This window comes from Aulonocara sp. 'chitande type north' Nkhata Bay, linkage group LG20 (assembly GCF_057382095.1).
Source record: "Aulonocara sp. 'chitande type north' Nkhata Bay isolate Kocher_YH1m ecotype deep benthic linkage group LG20, A_spYH_male_GT1.1, whole genome shotgun sequence".
In the NCBI taxonomy this organism is placed as follows: Eukaryota; Metazoa; Chordata; class Actinopteri; order Cichliformes; family Cichlidae; genus Aulonocara; species Aulonocara sp. 'chitande type north' Nkhata Bay.
The window spans coordinates 26,167,325-26,179,988 of NC_141363.1; the positions used below are offsets into that span (position 1 = coordinate 26,167,325).

The 12,664-nt window shown below is 39.8% G+C and overlaps 1 protein-coding gene across 1 annotated transcript in view; it reads right to left on the reverse strand.

Moving 5' to 3' along the window:
* gdap1l1 (ganglioside induced differentiation associated protein 1-like 1) overlaps positions 1 to 12,462 on the reverse strand; it is a 27,957-nt gene extending 15,495 nt beyond the window's left edge. The window contains exons 1-2 of the mRNA XM_086277113.1: positions 11,893 to 12,462; positions 2,965 to 3,157 (exon numbers count right to left, since the gene is read on the reverse strand). Of these exons, the coding sequence (XP_086133239.1) occupies positions 2,965 to 3,157; positions 11,893 to 12,072 (373 nt within the window). The 5' untranslated portion in view covers positions 12,073 to 12,462. The remainder of the gene's footprint in view (positions 1 to 2,964; positions 3,158 to 11,892) is intronic.
* Between the last annotated feature and the right edge of the window lie 202 nt (positions 12,463 to 12,664).

Below are 12,664 nucleotides of genomic sequence, written 5' to 3' on the forward strand. Positions count from 1 at the left end.
TGCAGCCCACGTTGCCAGGTTTCATTAGGGATTTAAAGGCAGAGAAAAAGCATGCCTGTAACTCATCCCCTCAAATTGACTCCTGGATGAAAGCTTCTGGATAAAACATGCATCAGACTTGTTTGACATTCAGTAGACAAAATAAACAAAACCAAAAAATGCAACAATAACAGCTTAACTAAATTATTAGAGTATAACTGGAGACTGATGAATGATTTTATATCTCTATGACTAACTTGCTCCAAAACAAGTTATTAGCACACTATCAAAAGACTAAAATGAAGTTAGCTGAATGAGATCATCAGACCCTGGGGTCAGCTTATGCACTCTAGCCTTTTATTACTGAGCAAGCAGTGAACCAGATCTTCTGCTGTTGAATTCAAAGCTCTAGGCGCTGCTCTAGACATGTGAGCACTAACTAAGCAGGAAAGCCATGAAGTTTTTCAGTTACAGACCTATGTCCCCAGGCATTTTCTGATCTGAGGCTCCCAGTTTGTTACATAATCTCTCAGCTGATAATCCTATAGAACGTGCCACCTACAGATACTACAGCACAACACAGATAATAGGATTCAGTGTATGCTTCTTAACATTTGCTTATTCTTTGAGCTGCATGTTTGCCAAGCCCGAATGTCTGTGTAGGCTCTCAGTCATCCAGGCCATGGCAGTCTTGAGAGCCTAAAAAGAAGGCAACTGTCCTTCTCTAGGTTTTTGGACACATTTAACCTCTTATCCAAGAGGGTCAGGACACCTTTTAAGGGTTTATTACCTGGGACTCTCTGCCACTTGTTTTAGAACTGAAGAAACTTTTTAGATGTCTTCAAAATGTCTTCAAACATGTAAAGAAATCCAGTTGCCTCCTTTTCAAGCTCAAGAGTCTGAATCTCAGTCATTACCTCACAGCGTACGTTCCTCCATACCCATCACAACTTCACAGCTACAGATGCCGCTTCTCTAAATATAGCTTTGATGGACTTTTTGTTTCAATCATTAAATTATGTCTCTTGTGTTTATATCTGTGTCTCGTTTGTGAGTGCCACAAATGTTCCCCAAGGGGTCACTCCAATTTTGTCTAATCTAATCAGCAAGGATCGTCTCAGTGACATTGGTGCAAAGACGTTGATGCAATGAGTTACAGTTTCACATTATAGTATGCACTGACACAGTCTGCACAAAGAAAACAGATGGCCTCCAATGGCTTCCAACAGTCTTTGTCACTCCAGCTTCACAAACTGGGCGAATGAGGCCTCAAATTTTCTATAGCTCTAGTCAGAGATATAAGAGAGAGATGAAGAAGAAGAATCCCCTGTGTTGCATATCCCGCCCCCTTATAGGGCCGATATACTTTAATTTCAAGTGAATTTTATTACATTTTCTTAAATCACAACATCAATTGCCCCAAGGTGCTTTCTATTTTACGTTAAAGACCCTACAATAATTCAGAAAAAAAACAACAACAATCAGACAACCCCCCTATGAGCAAGCAGGCGGTGACAGTAGGGAGGAAAAACTCCCTTTTAGCAGGAACAAACCTCCAGCTGAAGACTTCAGGGAGTATCAACCATCTGCCGCGACCGGTTGGGTTGTGTTTATAACAAACAAACAGCCTCTAGGAGTGAAAAATGAAGCCAACATACAAGTGCCAAAAGTTAAAGTTTCTAAAATGTCCACCTTAAGTTGACCCCAAATGCAAATTCTTCGTAATAGACTCTCATGTTAAAAGGCCTGACTTTACAGCATTTTAAAATATGTTTATAGCTTGATACAAAAAGCAGTTTTGGCCTCTATGAATAGTTTCGTAAAAGCTCTAAACTGGGTCAAATTTTTATACCAGATTCATCTTAGTACTGCAGTTAGTGGTGTGGCAGCACTGATTGAGATGCCACATGTGTAATCAATCTCCGTCTGCTAGGTTAAACTTCTGCTGGAATTTTTGCTGCCTTCAGTTTTTACACCCACTTAACCTGTACAGCTGGTAACTCACAGAGGTGGCTTACATCAGAATTACAAATACTCATCCTCATCTTTATTGGTGATTACAGATCACAAACCTTTGGCAGAGCACGAGGCGGCGGTTGAGATGAATTAGTCTGGTATAGGTGGACTAATGCAAAAACGAGGAGTGCAGCACACATGCAATGAGCCGGCTTTGAATACTACAGTACCAATTTTTATAGTCTAACTTGGTACAATTAGCTAGTAAACATAACGAATTTTACTGGTTAACAACTCTCTCTCTGGTGGACTCTTTAAAAAGTAGATCTCTGTAAAAGGGCCTCAAACATGCACTTGATGGCTACATAAATATGTCAAGATAAAATAGAGAGGCTAAAGCTACGTCCAGACAAATAGCATCTAGACCCATTAATGATCCATGAGGAAGATATGGAAATGAAAAGAACTTGGGGGGTTTTTTGCAGTGCAGCGTAAAGATGATTTTTCCTGCTATAGAAAGGATGCTTGTAAGTTAAGTGGGACCTATGCAGCTTCCTTATTCCTCTATTATATAGTTACTGTTATCATGGTGGATGCTCATATGGCCAGTTTTAAATAACAAGGTCTTTGTAAGTGATTATCACTGAGAGAAAAAGCATTTTTTCTACCCATAGCTCTGTGTGACGTCAGAGAGAGGGGATGTTTCTTCAAGCTTTAGCAGTGACTACAGAAGCCCAATCAACCTACTGCCAAAATCTTTTGTTTTTGTTTATGAAGGGAAGCCAATAAAAAGAAAGTTTTAAAGTGAGAGCAAAAGGAGCTAAAACAGTGTTTTTCAGACAGTAAGCAGGAGAACTGAACGGCCACAGCAAGCACCAGATTAATAATACATGATAAATAGGGATTATTTTGAACTATGAATTATGCAACGCTTCTCTAATGGAGCATGAATGAAAATAATGAAAATATGCAAGTGGAAATGACTCTGCCATCTTTAAACAAGAGAAAAGAAAGACAGCATTGTCCTACCTCCCACAAAGGTTTTCTCCATGTAATCTATAATCTGGTTGTAGTCACTAATGATGGTGTCTCCATGGAGGAAGACGGGCACCTCCTCGCCCAGGTTCAGCCTCATGAACCAGGGCTCCTTGTGCTCCTGCAGTGGCAAGCTCACATCCCTCTCCTCACAGACAAGACCCTTCTCATTAATGACGAGCCGTACCTGAAATTACAAAGGACGTGATTAGTCCAAACACATCCCCTGTTTTTTTATTTAATCACAACATGTATGTCTGGAAATATATTCAGTGGGTGAACATTTGCAATTTGTTACTAGACTATGAAGACAAAATAAGAGGACATTTCATCCATTTTTGGTTTAAGAAAAAAAAACTGCACAACAAAAAAACTGCACAACAAAAAAAACAAATGTAAAATTAAACTCACTAAAAGCTTCCGCTCAGTTCATTACATTGCAAATTGCTGTACTGTAGAGAGAGCTGGTTGTTTGTGTGGTCTGCCAAGCTAATGAGATACACAGGGTGCTAGAGTTTGAGAAAAAAATCCAGGACAATCAGGATACATTACTAACAGCATGAAGGATAAGCCAAGGTCCATGGAGAGCTATTACTGGGAATAAGATTAATGAAAGAAGATGACACTTGAGGCATAAAGTGCTACATTTGGCGGAACGACAAAATGGGAATTTTGCTGAACACGGCCAGACATGGTGTAATGAAATAAACCTAAAGAATGTAGTAAAATAAGCATAGTAATTACAGCAGGACCAGTGGTTTTGGACACCAGGAACAAATCGATGCATGCAACTGAAATGTCAAAAAAAAGAAAAAAACTAAGCCTTTTATATCTCCATCAGCGTGGAAAAGAAACACTAAATCAGGGACTTCTATATAAAACCGCCAAATATTTCAGGTCCCTGTGTTATACTGCTGAGCTGTCCCTGGATGATACCCACAATAACACAGTCACCGTTGCATCGAGAGTTACATAATATTATTAGTCACTTCTTAGCAATGATGCCAAGTAGTTCAGCTGCTTGGGAAGCATAAAATTCACTCCTCTTACACTATACAATAAGTGAACTTCATCTGCAGCTTGCTGTTATTAGGGATGAAAAGCAGTTAGTACTGCAAAGACATGATGCTACGTAATACATCTAAGTACACTTTTCTTTAAACATACGATGTACTATTTAAAAAGTCTAGTTGTGGCACTAATCAGATCTTAGTTATTAGCGTTTCCACCACCTTCTCTTATAATTTCATGTATCATCTTAGCGCCAGATATAATATTTTGCTAGAGGAATGCAGCATGAAATGACGCAGTGATTAATGCGAAACTGCTCTTCTGATGGCACCTGGGGCCCATAGAATCCTATGTTAAAATTTGACACTATTTTACACCCTCTAAAACAATGTTTATGCCTTCAACGCTGCTTAATGTTGCTTGAGAGGCACTGCAAGCTCACTTTCAGTCTTCAAACTCACTTTCTGGTATTTTATTAGCCTGTCAGTTACTATTACCTTTGTGTCTGTGCACCACACCTGTACAGTTTATTGATGAAACCTGCTAACAAAGCTTGCTAGCTTTAGTTGACAGCGTAGCACTTCACCCTCTCTTACAGCTGACATCACAGCAGCTAACACTGAGGTTTAAAATTGCACCACCTAAATTCCATAAAGCGTGAATAAAGTAACAGGGACTACTTTTCCACAGTGTCCACAGCTGTCCGAGTGCCCATTCCCAACTGAGATTAATGCCAACTTCAGAAAAGTCAGAGTCAGGAACCAGGTGAGTGAAAAACATTAGCTAAAACATAGAAATAGCATTTTTACACAGTTTTAGCTTTTGTTCAGTTTCACTAAATGTGTGTGTCTGAAGTTTTTTGGGTTCTTGAATGTAGCGATAACCATGTAAAAACTGCCAGAGACAGGCTAATTATTTTATGTGCACCTTTACACTATGACTGCATATGATTTCTTGGTGAGCCTTTGCAGGTCCATTTAGCCATAGCATATCTTCCTTAAAATCTCAGTATTTAAATAGATAAGTCACTGGTTGGTAAGTCACAGATTTTTAGGTTTCTGTATTTTGTAGTGTGAAAAACTCCTCTTATACAAACAAAGTAGACAAATTAAGCAGTCTGGTACCCATTAATTCAGGAGACACAACAGCAGCTGTCTGGCTGAACATAGTGGACTACATTTAATCAAATTCCGGGTCTTACTATTGTTTCAGTCAATCCCTCCCTCAAGTTCTTAAGTCCTATTTTTCTTCTGTCAGTAAAACCTCCACAACTAACGAGCCAAACTGAACAAACATGAGGTTCTATGGCTCTGTTGAGAGACGTCTGTCCCCATCAGGACAGACTGAGTAATAAAGAGATATAATCCATCTAATCAAACTTGAAATTGGGGGCGGGGAATCAGCCTTACAGAAATGATACTCTGACATTTATTTTACTAAACCTGCTCTTGATCATTCTGAAATGCACCAAACTTGATCAAATGTATAAAGCAAAGCTGCACCCATTTTAATCATAGTAGGGCCAAGTAAGCCAATGGCAGCAGTTCGAATTTTAATAAATGATATGGCCTGGTCCCAGAACAGAGGATTTTACTGGGAACAGGTAAAGAAAGGTCCCAGAAAATAATTTATTTCCCTTTATATATTTTTATATTTTGTCTCATTGCGTTAATCCTATCGCAACCCTTGAGGATGAGATTTTAGAAACTAAATAGCTCCAATTCGACCAGCTCTGTGTGTGTGTGTGTGTGTGTGTGTGTGTGTGTGTGTGTGTGTGTGTGTGTGTGTGTGTGTGTGTGTGTGTGTGTGTGTGGGTGAGTTAAAAAGTTTTAAGAAAAGCTTCTTTCGTTTAACACATTATAACCAGGTGGCACTTGCTTTGTTGTGTTTGTTTTTAAATCTTTAGTGTTATTTTTGCAGGAACTATTTACATTCCTTGTATCGTACTGTATGTGGTTTGGTGTTTCTTTTAGCTCCTACTTCAGGGGTAGGTACTCTCCAACACAAGACAAACCTCTGAGTAATGTAAGTATACAACGACTGGTCTGGACTTAAACTTCCATGCAAGTTTCACTGAGCCTTACGTCTGATTACAGCCTTAACACGAGTTTATGTTTGGTGTTTATATCAGAATCAAAATTAGAATCTGCTTTTTATCATTATGTCAAAAGCACAACTAAATTATATGATTCCCTATATCACTTTCACGCATAGTGTTGTTGGACAACATACGTTTTGAAAAGTCTTTGAAAAGTACATGTTTGAAAAAAAAGAAAAATCGTTTTTCATGCGTGAAGATGAATAAAAATACTTAAGAAAAAAATCCTGATTGAGGTTGTCATAATTCATGCATTAAAGGGTTAAAATGCAAAGAAAGCAAACTATCTTAAACTTTTAATCTATCTAAAAATAAATAAATAAAAGAGTTTCTAATAAATCAGTACAGTCCAAATATAATTAGACTTTCCTTTTTAACAAATCTTAGAGCCGAGGCTGGATCAGGTGACCCTGAACCTTCCCTTAGTTACACTGCAATAGGCCTGGGATGCTGGGGGCTTCCCATGATGCACTCTGTGTTTTCTTCACTCACCTCTTTTCAGTCTGTGTGTTTATTCACCACTTTGCATTTAGTTATTAGTCATTATTAAACTCTTTTGTCCTCTCCCTCAGCACTCACCCAGTTCCTGAGCCTGGTCGTACTGCAGGTTTCTTGCTTTTAAAAAGAAGCTCTTCCTTCCCAATGTCACCAAGTGCTAGCTCATAGGCCGTTGTCTGATTGTTGTTGCTTTCTCTGTATTATGTAGGGTTTTTACTTCACAATATAAAGCACCTCGAGACAACTTTTGTTGTGATTTGGCGCTGTATGAATAAAGCTGAGTTGAATAGAATAGAAGAGTGTTGACTTGATTCTTAAGTTGTCATCTCTGTTAGTGATTCCCTGTTTAGTTGTTAGTCTCTTATGTCTTGTATTTAGTTTGACTTCCTTTGTGTCATTTGTCTTGATCAGATTTAGCTGTTTCTTGTTGCCCACCTGTATTATCCTCCTTTACATCATGTGTACATATAGCTTCAGTTTCCCTTTGTCTGATTATCTGTTTGATGGTAGTAAACAGACAATCAAATAAGCTTTGACAGTGTTCACGTCCTCATTGCAACAGTTACACTTGAATAGAGAGCACAGCAAAATATGGCATTGTGTCTGTTAAAGGTTTCAAAGAAAGTGTCCAGATACTCACTGCTGTCATGATATACTGCCCCCCACACTGAAAGAAAACAGCAGTTTGTTAAAGCCTCATCACTAAAGGTGTAAATTTCTACCCTGCAGACTCTGAGGTTGCCAGAGCTGTATCGATCTGTGCATCTGGCCTCTGTGTCACTGCGCCTTTTCTGTATCTATCATTACCATATTTGTTGTGCTCAAAATTCATCCCTGGTGTGAGGTAAATAATTATAGTGCAGGGCCACAGGATCAAAGTTACAGTGATGCTAGATATGAAGCTGTATTAAAGCAAGACAATAAAGTTAAAGTGTGGTGCAAGAGAAGTTCGACGGTACATTGTCTCCTTCCTCATAAACTTGCCGAGGTATACACAAGCTTGTAAATAATCCCCTGCACATTGACGACAATGGAGTCGGCACAGAGAAATGTTGATCAGCTGAAAATGTGACTCCTTTATCAAAAGCTGCCTGTCTCGCACTGCCAGTGTGTTTACGAAAGGATTCATTTCTGTCTTTTCATACAGTGGAAAAACATATTTGGCAAGTCACAAAAGATTGACTAAATATAACACATCTTTCAAAGGTGCAACAAACTGATTTTGACCAATTGTGTTATATTAATGTGTAACATTTTCAGTAAATTTCTAGTGGAGCAGATAACCAGGTGCACGGCCTCTTAATCTCATAAAGGCCCTTCCCATCATCCCATGCTTCAGCTCACATAACAATAATACAACATCGTACATGTAAACATTAGCAAGTTTGTTGCTCGAATTTCTTTCAGCATCTTAGCTGAAACCCATGTGTTACTTGTGAAAGAGGCAGCGAGTTCACTGACAGCACAATCACACATGATCGAGGAGTCACTCCAGCTCCTCCAGCTCCAGGACTGAGGCGATAATCATGACAGTGAGCTTGGTGTTTACCCTCTGCTGAGTGACAATCAGCTCAATCAGCAGCTCAGACTCGAGTGGCCATGAGCCAGAGATCCTGAGCTTTATAACTAACGTACAAACCTGAGACTGAGCATGAACTCAAAGCTGATGTGCTACAGTGTTTCTAAACAACATTTCTGACTTCGTCCTCAGTAATATGCAATGATGACAGAAAGGTAGATCTATGTGTTGAATCGCATCTTGAGACTTGAATTTTTAAAGAATCCTAAGAGACTGAAGCATTTCTCACAATAAATTAATCTTGTAGTGAAAATGGCCATCACTGTTTATCAGACAGTAAGGGGTTGTCATCAGAATGCTCATTTTTCCCAATGAATAATTTAAAAATTTAAAAGAAAATAGTTGCAGTTTTACTTTTATGCGCATCAACTCATCTATAAAACTCACTGACTGTACAAAGATACTAGTCATAGTCATGTAATCCATGTGCACACATTAGGCACAGATGGTGGCTGATGAGGACAAAGGATGAAATGCCAGTTGCCATTGCATAGCTGAATCCACTTTTAAAGGGGCAGTTTAGCAATTTACCTTTTCATGTACATCAATTTACAGGTGTGACAAGGTGAGCAGCAAAGTCCAAATGTTTAATGACTTATGTGGGTCAAATCTCAAACTACTGGATCTAATAAATGGGGCCTATAAAGCAGCATGATAGTGGAAAGGGAAAGCTCCGCTTGTTCTTTTAGCATTTTCCTTCTCTGCGTCCTCATATTAAATCTCACACTGAACAATATCCTCATCGTGTTAACACAGAAATGCAATTACAAGTGATTATGTCATGACCTTCACCTTGTCTACAGCGTTTGCATGCTGTCACCTCCGGTTTGTTTACATGTGAAAGAAGTTGTTTGTTATCCAAAATTAAACTTCAAGTATCATAAAAACTCTAAAGCTCTGGAAGTTCTTAAGGGGTTTTCTTGCACATTTGTGTGACAGATGTGCAATAATGAGTAATGAAACACAAAAGTTTCCACATCATTCAAAATCATCTGGTGTCCAAGTCCAAGCTTGAATAACTCTCACGGCGTCTTGCTTTGGTGGCCTCCTGAGGTCAGCTCCACTTCCATGTTAAAATACACTTTAAATAAACATATTTGCAGCCTGGTACAGATTGCAGTTTACGACTACAGCTAATTGCCCTTCGTGACATCAGATTAATTGCTGTAAATTGTAGCAGTTAAGCATTACATGGCTGCTTTGAGTGGCAGTTAGGCACCACCTGTCACTCAACATCTCAAAGTCTTTTAAAAATGTCTAATTACCACAATCTGTTATACTACGGCTTTATCTAGTGAGAAAAGTAACTCTTTAAGCACCCTTTCCATAAAATAAACAACGCTTTGCAAATAGCTTCTGTGTTTTGGTTATATAGGCAGTGCACCCTGCTGTGCATTCACCTTTGAGTGCAATGACTGTACTTCAGAGCATATCCAGTTGACATTGACATTATTACTGAGCAAATGAATGATGATCATGACATATACAGACAACGGTGTAAGCTCTATGTGCAGGCAAATACTATTGCACGCAAATTCAGCTTTTGTTCACTTCCAGTTAAAGTGGCTTTGTTTAAAGCGTATTGCACACCGCTATATACTGCCCCCTTGTGGTCATCCTACAAACAATGTAGCATGCAGAAGCTGCATGTTGCATATAATGATGCGATGAGAATCCTTTGCAGGATACCTAGAAGTGGTAGTGCCAGCCAGATGTTTGTAGCTGTGGGTGTTTGGACTTTTAAAGCACTTTTAAGGAAGCTAATGTTCAATTTTAGAGAACGACTGGATGGTTCGAGTAACAGTATAATTTTAGCACTCACAGATCCGACACTGAGTGGTTCCCGTTACTCATCCAGTCTCAGAAAGCACTGGTTAAAGTGTTTGTGTATTTATTGATTTATTTTAAGTAATTGTGTTTTATGTATATTATGGTTTTATATTTTTACAAATGTTTTAGATACTTATTTATATACATATATATATATATATTTAATGGTTTATACCTTGTGTTGGGGGGGGGGGGGGGGGGAGTGTTGTGTGTGTGTGTTGTTTTTTTGGGGTTTTTTTGTCTTGTTTTTATGGACATGAAGTCTGCCAATAAAGATTGAATTGAATTGAATTGAATTGAATTGAATTGGTTGAACCTCTTCCAGCACATAGAGAGTTTGAACCTAAAGGTGAATATTATGGTTTTACAGCTGTAGCACTGGTACCATTCTCCTCCTTAGTGGGCCAAACCACTATTATTGTCTAATTAGCACAGTTCTTCTAATGTCCATATGAGGCTGGTTTTAAAATTGAGTCAGTCCCCATAGACTCCCGTGTTAAAATGCCTAACTATAATACACAAATAAACATGTTTTCAGCCTGGATAATGAAACTGTTTTGGTCTAAGCTTCATGATACGAGAGTTGGCGGTGTGCACGACAAAAGGAGCTGTCGCCAATGATTGTCTGCTAACTGGAGTCACAGAACTGAACCTCTCCACCATGTTTATGCTATTGGTGCATCACAGCTGCACTATTTGACAAATACTGCATCTTACCTGCTGTTCAGAAAGTCTATGGTTCAATTCTGGTGTGTGAAATTCCAGTATATTATTAGCCTGTTGTTTAGCACTAATTAAATGATAACAGTTTCTTTGCATTGGACCTGTGAAGTTGATTGGTTGTGTCACAAGTCATCGGTGACATCTCTACAACTGTTTCACAGTTATACTGCTGCTGTGCTTCATACTCACTGCAGTGTTCTCAGTGCTAGCAAAGGAGTGGAAGTCAAAATGAAGTTTTCTCAAGAAAGTTTTATCTTTTTAAAAATGGTGCAGGATTTTTGTATAATCTGGGAATATCTGAGCTTTTTGCACTGATATGTCATTGAAATATGGTAAAACCTGACATAATGATACACTCACGTCTTCAACCGAGCCACATCAGCTGCGCTACCTGCACAGAGTTACAAAAATCGAGAGGTGCACGACCAGCCTAAGCAACAGTGAAGCGTGGCTTTCAAAATGAGGACAAAACATACCATGACGACTGAGTTCATCTTTTACATCTTTTACATACAGTCTATGCTTTTTAAATGTTTAATGTTTAATTGTTGGAGCTTCATGGTACTGAATTCTCTATATGATAATCATTTATGTTTTCAGAGTTATTTGTGTGGCAATGCAAAATTTTTATAAACACATGCTCATTTCGTGGGAGCATGCATGTTAATAAATCACAGGTAGACTGAAGGAAGGCATGAAAATAAGAACATATGGTGTGATTCAGCTGCAGAAGGTGGGAGATGGCCTTTGGAGTTTGTTTTGCACAGCATTTTGATCAATTATTTAGGATGTCATGTGTCAAAGCCCATAGTAGCCTAACCACGTTCACCAGCATTATGGGCAGATAATAGCCCCAACGTGTCAATCGAGGATGGAAGCAGATAAGATGTGAAAGGTGATCTATGCGGTGACTAATGATAGAACATTGATCAAACACACTACTCTCTGTCGAAGAAATGAGACCCCCGTGCTGCAGCGTTGACGTCTCAAACGGGAGCTCTGCCCAGCTGCAGGATGATATTCATATTCCGGAGGTATATGTGCAGGACAAACATGCACTGATGCAAACACGCTTTGGTCACAGCAGACAAACAGAGGCAGCTCCAAGCTGTAGCATCGTGTCATGCAAAGAGACGTGGAGCCACCTCCATTTTCAAGCTCTGCTCTTTTTTTTTTTTTTTACCTTCTGGGAGGTGAAAGATTGCGTCCAGTGGTACAAAACGAGCCTGTCTTTGTTGAAGGGTTTGGGCTCTGCCGCCGGTTCTTCGCACTCCTCCCCGTCTGTGATTTTGCCGTCTTCATCCATGGCTGAGATGGGCCACCAGCTACAGTTGGTAGGGGTAACATGGTTGGAAGACGCCATGACAGAGCGTTTTGTGCGTGTGGAGGAGAGGAGCGAGGAGGGAGAGGATGGAGAGAGAGTGTGTGTGAAAGGGAAAGAGAGCGAGCAAGCGAACAAGAGAGAGAGAGAGAGAAAGCTCAGCGGCTCGAGCGCAGCAGCATCACCGGTTCACGCGGCAGCAGCGACAGCATCCATCAGTTTGGGACAGCTCCACGCTTCCCAGGGAAAAAACACGCACACCCTAATCCATATGCAAATACCGACTTACTCGAGCATGCCGCTGTACTTGCAATTAAATCGATGGGTAACCGTATTACATCACATGATGCGTTACGCACAAACATGCGCCGTGGAAACCCCTCGCAGGGAGCGCTTCAGTGGAAGGTCAATCGGCTCCTGTAAGGACAATGGAGGCTGTGGGCCACGGTACGCACGCAAATTTTCATTGTGTGGAGCGTAGTCTGCCTATAGGAGCAGCTCATTAAATAATCAGAGGACTTCAAGTGCTTTTCTTTCCGTTACCGGGAAACTATTTGGACTAGGCCATGGTGTCAAACTCACTTTAGTTCGTGGGTGACGTGCAGCTCAATCTCGAGCCACACCAGTAAACCGA